General features: G+C 39.5%; 1 protein-coding gene across 1 annotated transcript in view; it reads left to right on the top strand.

The window, feature by feature from the left end:
* Window positions 1-5954: 5954 nt before the first annotated feature.
* Window positions 5955-12199, top strand: part of CHN1 (chimerin 1) — a 227407-nt gene continuing 221162 nt past the window's right edge. Inside the window, exons 1-2 of the mRNA XM_036876945.2 lie at window positions 5955-6141; window positions 6271-6465. Coding sequence (XP_036732840.1) covers window positions 6447-6465 — 19 coding nt within the window. The 5' untranslated portion in view covers window positions 5955-6141; window positions 6271-6446. The remainder of the gene's footprint in view (window positions 6142-6270; window positions 6466-12199) is intronic.

The raw sequence follows: 12199 nt of genomic DNA on the forward strand, positions 1-12199 counted from the left end.
GGTCCCGCCGGGCCGGGGCTTGTATCTCACCCCTTTCACCAGTCGCTGGGTTCTCGCTGGTGTAGCTGCAGTCTGGCCACTGTCCTGCGTCTTCTGGTCTCTCTTTTAGGGCTAGTTGTGTTTGTTGTATTTTCAAAAGTATATATGTTTTTGGGAGGAGATTCCCACTGTCCTACTCACGCCGCCATGTTGGCTCCGCCTCCGTCCAGATTGTGATTTTAATCATGGAAATAACAGTGCTCTCTTTTTCAGCTCTGTTATTTCAATAGTGATTGTGTGAAACTCACCTGGAGTTCGTAGCTATTTTGTTGATTCACAGTGTAATCAACTTGACTAAGTCATCTTATTTTGAACACACACATTACCCAGAAAAACCATGGCCATGTTAGGGAGATTTGATTTGTAGCCAAATCTCCTAATACCCTCTTGAAAACAAAATCTGGCAGAAACCCAGCTGCTCCAGTCAAACAGACGTTTAGCTACACTGTGCATTAGACATGCCTGGTGACCTCAAAAAAATACATACAAATGGAAATGCTGGCTTAGACTACTATAATATGATTGTAGTTCAGAACAAAACTTTTACTTGAGAGCAGCCATAATCACTGTTATTTTATCTAATATGTATTTGAAAATGTCTTTGATTTTAAGCTTACACAAAATTCCCAAAGATCTGCCATGGTATTTACCAGGCGATAAATATTCATTTAAACATGTAGTCAAAACAAAGTAAAAACAGTCCTTTTTTACCATTTTTTCTTGGCCAGCACAAACCAGTGGTAATTTTGGTAGGTTAGAATAAGTTCTGTCACACAATTAAAATATATAGGACCTGTGGCTTTTGGACAATTCTAATCTAGGGTTCATAGTAATACATGTGGTCCCATCACCTATTGAACTAAAATTCCCCCTTCAAGCTAAGTAATTAACAGAAAGTCCATTATCTTGAGTCAGGGCTAAAAAAAAAAAAAACAAACCAAAACCTTTGATATGCTTTTGAATCGCATTTTCCTTTCCCTTCATACCCACCCCCCGCCGCCCCCACACACACCTTCTACAAACACAGTTTCTTTTCACTTTGGAAGAGATGTAATAAGGACTGGGCAAACACTGCTCAGAAATAGGCATAGCTGTAGGCTGTGTGTGACCAGCCCACAGCTATCTCCCCTTTCAGAATGATTTTGGGGGGATTATCTTCTGCTACTTCATAAGAAGCACTGGTTAAAGGAACTGAGAAGGTTTTCAATTCTTAAGGATTGTCATGTGTTTTTCAAGTTTCACTTCATTTCTACCATCCAAGATTACTCCTGTGGATACAATTTAGGCACCCTCTGGTGGTCAGTAGAACACAATTAATGCTCCTGAACATTAATTTGAATTATTTAAGCTTAAAGGCAAATTTTACGGCTATGACATATTCTTTTTTTTTCTAAATAGTTTTATGGTTTAAATCCTTACATTCAAGGCAAATGCCACTTCCATTAATTGTTTGTACATGGCTTTTCCCTGTGAAAGTGCTATTTATAAATCATGAAATGCCATGCAAATATCAGGTAAAGAATTACTCAGAAAACCTCAAATAAAAGAAAGAGGAGAAAAATAATCTGGATTAGGTGTTTAAGGCAAACATTACTAAAAACAAACCAAATCCACTCTACACACATTCACACTATGGAAATAAATATTTCAACTGGTAACATACATATAAGATAGATAACATAAAGATAAGACCACATATTGTGAATATTTTAAATAAAAAATTTAAATCTTAATCAGTGTAACTGAGAAATAGAAAATGTTTCCATTACATTAGCAGAAATACACTCTGTAATTCCTTTCTTCAACAGCAAACTTCTGCACCATTTTGGGAACTGTGTTAATAGCACTGGTATTTTTGGTGTTTAAAGCTGTGTTGATATGATAAAGTACTGTAATTTTAACTTATTGTGAGGCAGAAACTGCTTCATTAATTTCTGCTTCATTCAAAACTGACTCAGGAACAAATCAATGTTTACCAATGGGAACAAAGCTAAATGGGTAACAGAAACAGAATCCAAAACACTTGTAATAGGTCATTAGTTTAAAATGTAGAAAAAAATTTTTTAAGGGTTGTCTAAGTTCTCTTTAGTCAACAAAACTTAAAAATGAGAAACCGTTTTAGGAAATTTGAAATGATTTTTCAGTGAATACTTTTAATTTTAATTCTGTTAAACCTGAGAAAATGTTGCTCTCTATACAATAAATACAACATTAATATAAATATTGCCCATGAAGTAGCAGTACCATTTTTTTAATGACTTTATTACAGTAGGTCTTTATGAACTGTAATGTATGACTCAGACTTACCAGATATATCAGCACTTTAAATATATTGAATAAATAATGTATTGAATATTAAAGTAAACATGTCTTCTCTGTTTTATCCATAATCCAGCTAATCTGAATACTTTAAAATATCACAGAATGACAGCTAAACCTAAAAGGGACATTAGAGATAACTTAGTCCCATCCCTTCATCTTTCAAATGAGGACAGGAACCAGAAAGAGTAAAACACTTGTCTAAAAATCTAACAACTTGTTAGTAACAGAGAAAACAAATCTGTCCCTTCTAGGTGCTTGTGTGTAAACCCAAAAATCTGTTTCCCCCCTCTTCACACCTATGCGCACGCGCGCGCACACACACACACACACACACACACACACACACACACACACACACACATTTTCTACAAACAAGTTTCTTTTCTTTTTGGAAGGAATAAAATAAGGACTGGGCAAATACTGCTCAGTTATATGAAGTTCTTTGAATGAAAACATATTGTTTTGAAAAGTCAATTCATTCTTCACCCTTTAAAATAAACAACCTAAGGCACCACCCATGATAATCACCCCCAAGTGGTTAACGCCCTTCCCCTACATTGAATCTGGTAGCTGAAAGGCTATGGCTTTATTTCCAGCTAGGTGAGAAAGGAATCACACTTTATTCCTCATCGGATAATACAATATGATAAAAATGAATACCATTTTCAAGTCACAGCACTTTGATCAAGTACAGAAAGCATTTTGTTAAGAGCATCAAACCACTAGGAAATCAATTGCAAGGAATAATTGGTGGAAAGCTAGATGCTTCAAAGGCAAACATGGTAACATTTAGTTGTATTGTTCAAATGGTATCCTAAAAACATCTGGGGTGGGAGGTGTCACAGGTATCAGATAAATGCAAAAAGCTCAGGAGAACAATCTTTTGTGGTAAAGAAGTGTCAATCAGTGAGAAATATTTTTCCTGAGACAATAGCAAAGAGGTGTAAAGTAAAAGGAAGAAAACTGGGTTTAAGCACTGGCCTTGTAACAAATTATTTTAGGTAATCCCAGATCTTTTTTTTACCGACTCCTGTTTCCACAGACATTACAATCTGATCAGAAGTACTCCTAGTGGCTCCTAAAACCAAGGGGAAAGGAAGAAACACGCAGTGCTTCAGTCTGACTCCAGGCTCCCTCCCCGAGTCCCCCTAGCCTCAGGTCCCAGGCTGCAGACTCTCCGTTAACCCCGACGGCGCCATGGGAGAGATTTATCCTTAAACGAACTCTAAGAGGAAGGGGAGTGCAAGTCTGAGTCCGAGTCTGTCATAAGGATTCACCCTTGTTTGGCCACAACTAGTTGTGCAAAGCTGGTCCAGGAACCAAAGTTTGAGTGTAAGATGGGAAGGTAAATCTGAGCATAGGACTGTTATTTCCCTCTGACTCACTCCAGGATAAGCCCCAGGAACAAAAAATTACCAGCAAGTTGAGCTGTAGCACCAAAACCTTGATGCTCTGGGACCTCTGTAAGACAGTTTAGCAAAGAGGAGAGAAAACTTTACCTGTCTTAGCCTGATTGGATACATAGTTCTGAGTAGAAGAGCATGTGAATAAAAATTTTGGGACAAAATTCAACATCCCCAACTGTAAGACGAACCAAACGTGCAAAATGGCTGAGGACAAAATACCTCCCTTGCTACTCTGCTTCTAATACTAAACAGATTTTCTCTTTAAATTCAAACCATGTACTCTCTAAACTGGTGGAGGACGGAGAGTGGGGGAGGTCAGTGAGAACCCGATGCCTGAGGTTTCCTATGAGTTCTGCCATTAAATTGGTATCTATCCACATTTGGGAAATTCTTCTGAACATAGGGCCCTCAGATTCCTTATCTGGAAATTGGAGTTTTGTCCCTTCCTGTTCAAAATTCCATGCTTCTATGTGAAAGGGGAAATTTTGAAATTTTAATTTAAAGGCAAAACTTTCTGAGATTACAAAGGCTATCTGGGAGTTAACCTAAGTCCCTGACTGGTCCATAATCCCCCTGAAATTTTCTGAAAAATTTTTGGTAAGTGTATTTACAGAAGCATTTTCCAAGTAAAGGGGACTTTATTTTTCATTACAACTTCAAAGGAAAATTAGGTCCCCAAAATGGTTGAAGATCACTGGTTGAGACAGTAAATGGTGTCTTTAGTTTCTGATTTTATCTGGTGCAGAGCACATCAGCAGCAATCTTTCATATGGTTATAAAATCTGTTGCATAAAGCCTTCCTGAATTTCTCATTCATCTTCATGAGCTATGTGTTCGTATTTTTTCATGAGCAGAAAGACTGTGCAAAATCAAGAGTTCTTTTCATTAAAGATTTAAAATTCTGGGGATTTCAGGATTTATTTTTTTATCAGTGGCCAAAGGACAGCCATTTGACCACATCAGAAATTTCAAGTATATAGCATTTGCCCATTCATGTTGAATTATTTTTACTATTTTTTTTTTCTTAACTGACAGGAAACAAAAGGCTTGGCTCCTCCTTCCAGCCTGCTCTTCTTTTTCTTCTGATGTTTGTGCTGTGAAATGATGATGGATTAACCATGGTCCTATTTGAAGTAGTAATTTTCATTTTTATAACCATTTTGATCCTCAAGATAAATAGAAGACACTTTTATAATATTCTTAAAAGAATTAGTTGAAAATTAGAGAAAAGAGGAAAATGACATTGGGGAATCTGAGGAACTGAAAGATGCACGTTGGAAGACACGAGTACCAAAGGAAATCTACATGATTAGATACTGAAATAGTGTTAAGTCCCTGAGCAGAGAAATAGAAAAAAGGAAGCTCTTAAACAGGGAACAAATAAAGCAACTAGAGAATAGTGAATTATTTAACGCATTAAGTGAAAACGACAAAAAAAAATCACAATTGAGCTTTTCAAGAGCATCTTTTGGCTGATAATCTCAAGGCGTTATATAGCTTCTGGTTAATTAAGGCAAAGGCAGAGAGGAGTAAAGAACATCACAGAGAGAAGGATGTTGCCAGTGATCATCAGATAAATGCAAAAAGCTCAGGGGAACAATCTTTTGTGGAAAAGAAGTGCCAATCAGTGAGAAATGTTGATTTTTCCCGAGACATCACAAAGAGGTGTGAAGTAAAAGGAAGAAAACTGGATTTAAGCACTGGCCTTGTAACAAATTATTTTAGGTAATCCCAGGTATTTTTTTTTACCGACTCCTGTTTCCACAGACATTACAATCTGATCAGACCAAGGGGAGAAGAGAAAGCACGCAGAGCTTCAGTCTGACCTCAGGCTCCCTCCCCGAGACCCAGGCTCCAGACTCTCCGTTAACCGCGATGGCGCCGTAGGGGAGATGATCCGTAAACGAACTCGATCCCCAGGTGACCCAGGCGCGGGACTTGAATTCACAGAGCATCTTCCTGTGACTCTTCCTCTTTCGAGTAACACCTCAGTTTTTCTCCTCTGCGCTTCCTCGAATCCCACTCAAGGAAAGCCCTGGGACTGCAGCGAAAACGCACGCCGCCGCCGCCGCCCCTGCCCCCACGGGGCCCCAGCAGGCCTCCTCCCAGCGGCCCGGGGCGGGAGGGGCGCGCGCCCGTTGCCATGGGAACGCACGGGGCTCAGCCGCCCGAGCGGGACGCGGGAGGGGGCGCCGCGGCGGATCCTGTGGGAGACGCTGTCGCAAGATGGCGTCTACGAGGCCGCGAAATGCGGAGTGAGCGCGCCCCGCCAGGGACTCTGCGAGGCTGCTTCTCTCTCCGCCGCCGCCGCCGCCACTGCGGCGCCGAGTCTCCGCCTGCCACTGCGCCGCAGCCCAGCCCTCCTGCCTCGCAGGTACCGCCGGGGGCGCGCGCTCCGCGTAGTGCACAGATGGCAGCGGCAAGTGCCGGCTCGCCTGGGGCTAGCGGGTCTCGTCTGGTGTGATGCGCCTGACAATAACGCGTGAATAACTTTTTCTTGCAGCGGCCCCCAGCGGCCCGGCCTGCTGCCTCCCCGCGCGCCCGCGGCCCCACCACGCCCCTCCGGCTCCCGGCTCCTTCCGAGGTGTGAGCGCGTCTGGCCCGTGCGGTGATCAGTGGCCGGCCTGGAGGAGCGCGTGGACCGGCGGTCGGCGGCGAGCAGTGGCCAGTGCCTTTACCATGGCCTTGACCCTGTTTGGTAAGTGCAGCCCTTCGCCCGCGCCGCTGCAGGGGGGCCGCGCCCCGGCGTCGGGGGCTCGGGGCGCCCGGGGAGGGGACGCGGCGCGGCTGGTCGGACGCGAGCCTAGGGCGCGCAGTTGGGGCGCCCGCGCGCCCGGCTCGCTCCCGTGGGCCTCTCCCATTGTCTCCTCTCCAGGCAGGGCCGATGGGCGTGTGCTCCCCTGGCCAATTCTGGGCTGCGATACTCTCAGGTCCTGGGTGTTTGGTAAACCGAGATTCTCCAAGACGCCAACTTGAGAGCGAAGTTTAGCTGGTTGTTTCTAAACCGACGTTTCTCAAGTCAGTAAATAAAGATCCTAGAAAGTTTATTTTCAACAAGATATCTGTGCATCCTGTCCTCCCTGGAATTGCCAAATGCATATGTTAATTCTTGTTGGAGTTTGGGCGCGGGGGGGCGGGTGTTATTTTCTTGGTGTATTCCGTTGGAAACAAGAATAAGTGGTGAACTTAATATTTCTTGAAATGGAAAAATGTTTACGCTGACGAGTATAAGAGCAGACGGAACAAAGTTGGCTACTGGAACATAAGCAATCTCAGGAGAATATTTTTTAGTATTTTAGGAAAGGTTATTTTTGTGATGTAATTACTGCAACACTATTGTTTCACTGGTTAAGACTTAAAGGTGCCTTTTTTCCAGTCTTCAATGACAATGGGTTGGGAAGAAGAATTGGAAGATACATTATTTCCTTTTACAAAAACAGACGGTAGTACATAGTACCTCTCTTTAAGATAACTCGGTGTGTGGAATTTAAATGCTCAAAGCATTACGTCTTTCAGAGAAAGGCAGTGCAGTGCTATGTAACTGCCAGCTACAAGGGCAGTCCTAGTTAAGTTACAATATCAAGTTTCCAGTTACGTTTTTAAGTGTCGTTTGATCAAGCACGTTAGAGGCATCACATACCAGAAATGCTTTTTGATGCGAATACTGCAGGTGAATTAATCTGCTGGAATCAGAATTACTTCTATTTAACCATCTTATTTTATAAATGGAATTTAGATGCAGAGATGGTATTTCCCCAGGTCACACGGTCTTTTTGGGATAAAACAGCCTACAACAAAACTTGCCAGTATTTAGTTTGGAGCTATGTTTACTTTACCCAAATATCTACCATATTGGGATATGACATTTCTTATTTGGTGTTGGTTTTTTATAGGTGCTTTAAAAAAATCGTTTCTTCTTTCTTTGAAAGAAATAATAAAAAATCACACTATTGTTTTCCAAAACCATGTATCTCATCTGCATTACTTAGTAGAAACATTTTCCTTGAGTGTAGACTTTTTGGTACAAAATTTTAAAAGGATGGAAAGCTTTACTCAAAGTTGATATTTTCTTTTGAAGCAGGATTTATCTTACACTGTTGTAACTAACACACAGCAGTAACATTTCCATAAATAAACTTCTCTTTTAAAACATTTTTTGACAATCATTTTCCTTCTTAAAGAGAAAGTCTGCATTTTCAAGGTTTGTTTTCAAAGGTAAGGTTTCCAAATCAACTACTTTGCTGAATGAGTAAAACAGACAAATTGGGGAGAATTGGAGCTCTTCTAAAATGATTCCTAAGTTATTAAATCTTTAGGTGGAGATGCGGAAAGGAAGAACATAGAATGTGATCTCCAGAAAAAGGGATAAGAAACCATTCCCACCCCTCAGAGTGAATGAAGTAAATTTTAAAGTCAACTTGTGGGAAAATAGAATTTAGTTTATAAAATCCAATTTGGTTACAATTTAGCAACATTTCTCTGTCACAAAGCAAAGTCACCTGTGTGCAGAGGCTGTTTTTCAGTAATGTTAGAGCAGCAGCAGTTCTCAAAAGTATGATTGCACACCACTCATCAGTCATCTGAGATAATTAAGAATATAGATTCCCTTGGCTAGAGACCTGCAGAATCTGCATTTCTAGGGGAAGCGGATTTTAAAGGGACTCCCCTGGGATTCTTATGCACGCTTGTTTGTATTAGATAAAGAGAAGATTTGCTCAAACTTATCCAATTCAAAATAGCTTTTGGTAAATATTAAGAGCAGTCCCCAGAGTTTAGAAGAAATTGATTTTATTTTACATATTGCTACTGTTTAACTAGTTGGCCTTATTAAGTGTCTCATATCCTTTGTGTTTGCTCTTAAATAACCAGCCTAGAATAAAGGAGCAAAGAGATAGTAAAGCTCTGTGAGATGGTGGTGAGGAGAAGGTAGGAACAAGAAACTAGGCAAGTGTGACTAATCAGTCATTAAAGCCAGAGCTCAGAAGTTACTAAGCTTCATTAAAGTAACAACTGTCAGGATCCTATCTTACGTATTTAGGCTGCTAGCTTAGGTCTGCTGGGAACGCTATAGAAAAATACCATATACTGGGTGGCTGACATTTATTTCTCACAGTTTTGGAGGGACGAAAGTCTCAGACCGAGGTGTCTGTACATTCACTTCCGGGAGGGCCCTCTGCCTGGCTTACAGGCAGCCTCCTTTTTGCTGTGCTTTTACCTGGTGGAGAGAGGGGAAGAGCAAGCTCTTTGGTCTGTTTTTAAATGGGCACTAAACCCATCATGTGGACCCCACCCTCATAATGTCATCTACATCTAATTACCTCCCAAAGGCCTCATCTCCAAATACCATCACACTGAGGGTTAGGGCTTCAACGTGTGAATTTGGGGGACAACACAATGCAGTGCATAGCAGCCAGCAACAGAGTCTAGTTTCTTTTGCTTTGTGTTTTACGTTTCCGTCCAAGTTTTTTATAATTGTAAAGATTATTCTTTTTATAGAAAGTTAGTGAAAGCTCTATTTAAAAAAATGAGAGCCTCTAAAATTACCTAATACAACTTGCATTTGTATACATTTAAATTAAGTATGGTGTAGGAACTCAAAATACTTGTTAAATTAAGCTGAAAAGCGAAGACCATCTTTTGTCTTCACTGTTAATCACTTTTGCTGCTGAAAAGGATAGTTTAATGCAAATTTCTGTTTTATTCTGTGATAGAAGATCCAGACCCCAATTCTTCCTGATTTTACACTCTGATTTGGGAGCTGAAAATGTGCATTTTTGAAGGTTTGGAAACTTTTTTGTATTTTTTTCTTCACCTTTCAAATGAATCCGTTCCTCAGTCATCAGCATCGATCAAAATAACTTAAAATCCTCAAGTCATGAACATTATCCAAATGTGGTTCATACCTGGCTCACTCATGTTGCTCATTCAGTCAACAAACACCTATAGCAGTGTGCAAGAGACATGATCCCTGTGGTCTAAGAGCTTATGTTCCATAACTGTAGTGTTTGTACATAACTACCTATTTCCATGTAGGCTTTGTCTGAACTTTCCTAGCAGAGAAGCTCATGTCTTTTAATTGATATGCTAGAAGGAAAGTCTCAGATCATCTAATTTCGAACTTCTTAGCTGTACCTGATAAAACACTCAGAGTGCTAGTAGATGGCTGCAGGGAAAAGCATCCTGCTAGGTTATCCCTTGGCAGGAGTTTCTGTCATTTAGAGCTAAGTGGGGCTGTGGTTTTCAGCCCAAACTGATGAGATTGGGAACTCAATTACAGTCCAGCTGGGCTGGCTGACCTCTGAATTACTGCCTTCTCTATCTGGACATTATTAGCTCTGGCATTGCACCCTCTCCTCTTTATAATTTTTCCTCTCATTACCATTTAGTCACTATCATCACTACCATAGGTCACTTCTAATTTTTAGGATTTCACTGCAATTTCTTACCTTTTAAACTCTGACTCTTCTACTGCCATGGAAACCTTATAGTGCTGCCTTCTTAGGCCTCTCTCACTGCCCTGACACACCTGCCTATGGGCATCTCTGTGGAGCACTTAAATGGCAATGGCATATTCTTTGTGATGCAGTTAGGATATTTTCTAATTTCCCATGACTGTTGTGACATTAAAATTTATTTTAAAAATGATAAATCACCTGCACATTTTCAATAAGAAATATTTGACCAAAAGCTAATTTTATAAGAAATTCCCACTTGAATACACTCTGTGTTAATATTTTAATTTTTTAGATGTTGCTCATCAAAGAATATGAGAGCGAGTTACCTAAGCAGCAGGGTGGTCTACTGGTGAGAGCCCAGCTACTTTTCTTAGAATAATTCGTATTTTCAGGCTGTTATTAAAATCACTGTCTTTATTAGAATACTTGTCCGCATTCCTACTCTTTGTGGTGTCAAAAGCTTTATATTTCCACTTTAAGATTTTTCTTTTAAGGTGTGGCGATTTGGTATTATGTAAAAGAGATCAAAGAATACAGTTCTATAACTCCGATAGTCACCATCTATGTACAGTGCAAGAAGAATATTGGTGATACAGTCTTGTGAGTCACATGTGCCTGCAGATAAGATGGTGTAAGCATCCTCATCTTTGAGCATAGAAGGGAATGATACCTTCATTATAAAAATTTGACAGATTTTTCAAGAGTTTTAGTTTCTTTTAGATCAGTATTTCTCATTTTTTAAAAATCACCAGGCATAATCCATTTAGACAATTTTTCTTAATTGTTTTATCCATGAAACTTAGTGGAGATAAAATGTTTATGGACTGTATGTATATCTGCTTTACACACAAAAATTAAGTTTTTTTGACCCCCAAAGCCAATTTTTGCTCTCTTGAGGGCACTATTAACCCCATTGAGAATTCATTTTTTAGACTCAAGTACTAATAAGAGAATTAATTAGGCAGAAGAATACTCTTTGTTCATGCTTTCTATATCATATAATCATAGCTATAAAGGAATGATGTTAGTATAAGAAGTTACACGCTTTCCATCAGGTTGGTTTACCTAAGAATTAACGGTTTCCTTTCACCTTGAGAGCAGCCATAACAAAGAGTTCCTTGCTAGGCCTGGGGTTTGTGTATCTTTTCTCAAAGTCCCTCTAGAAAGTAATAGTGTGTAATACAGGTAATTGATGTTTTCTCAATCTTACATGAAGAATCAATAACAGTACCTTTAAAAAACTTACTTATCTGCAATGTAAAAACTAAATGATGTTACCAGACTTTTTGTGCAAACCCAATTTAAGACAAATCCTTGAGCTTGGCCTGGCATTACCAGTAATAAGTAATACCTAACAAATTACCAGTAATAAGTTATTCTTACATAGAAAATTATTCCCATGAACTTTAATTTTTATTTGTTAATATAATCTTATTATCCTTAAAAAACAACAGTGGGAAGAAACTAAGAAAACAGAACGGTGTAACTGTATTTTTACATTGAAAAGTCATGTTGACAAAGAAATTATGTCTGACAAAGTTTTAAATATATGGTCTTAATTTGGCTCCTTATTTTTAAAAACCAGAATAACTATTATGTGAATATCCTAAAACCACTGCATGGCATACTTTCAAAGGCAGATTTTATGGTATGTGAATTGTATCTCAAGCTGGATAGTAGTTTTGAAATTGCTGGAGCTGGGGGAACCAGATTGCATAGAAGGAAAATGTAATGTAAACTGTAAAAAACACAAATTACTGTTTTTAAAAGACTGGTTTTATATTCAGGTACCTTTTAGAACTTAATGTTTTTAGAAACCTTTTTTTTTATTCCCTAAGAAACACAAACAAAATTAAAAATTGATAGATTAAAAATGCTCCTACCTGTTCTGAATGGTTGTTTTAAATTTAGAAAAGTATGCACTCCTTGGAAATAATGCCAGCAATTGAGTAATCTGTGGAAGAAGGGAAGATGAGT

This window comes from Manis pentadactyla, chromosome 6 (genome assembly GCF_030020395.1).
Source record: "Manis pentadactyla isolate mManPen7 chromosome 6, mManPen7.hap1, whole genome shotgun sequence".
In the NCBI taxonomy this organism is placed as follows: domain Eukaryota; kingdom Metazoa; phylum Chordata; class Mammalia; order Pholidota; family Manidae; genus Manis; species Manis pentadactyla.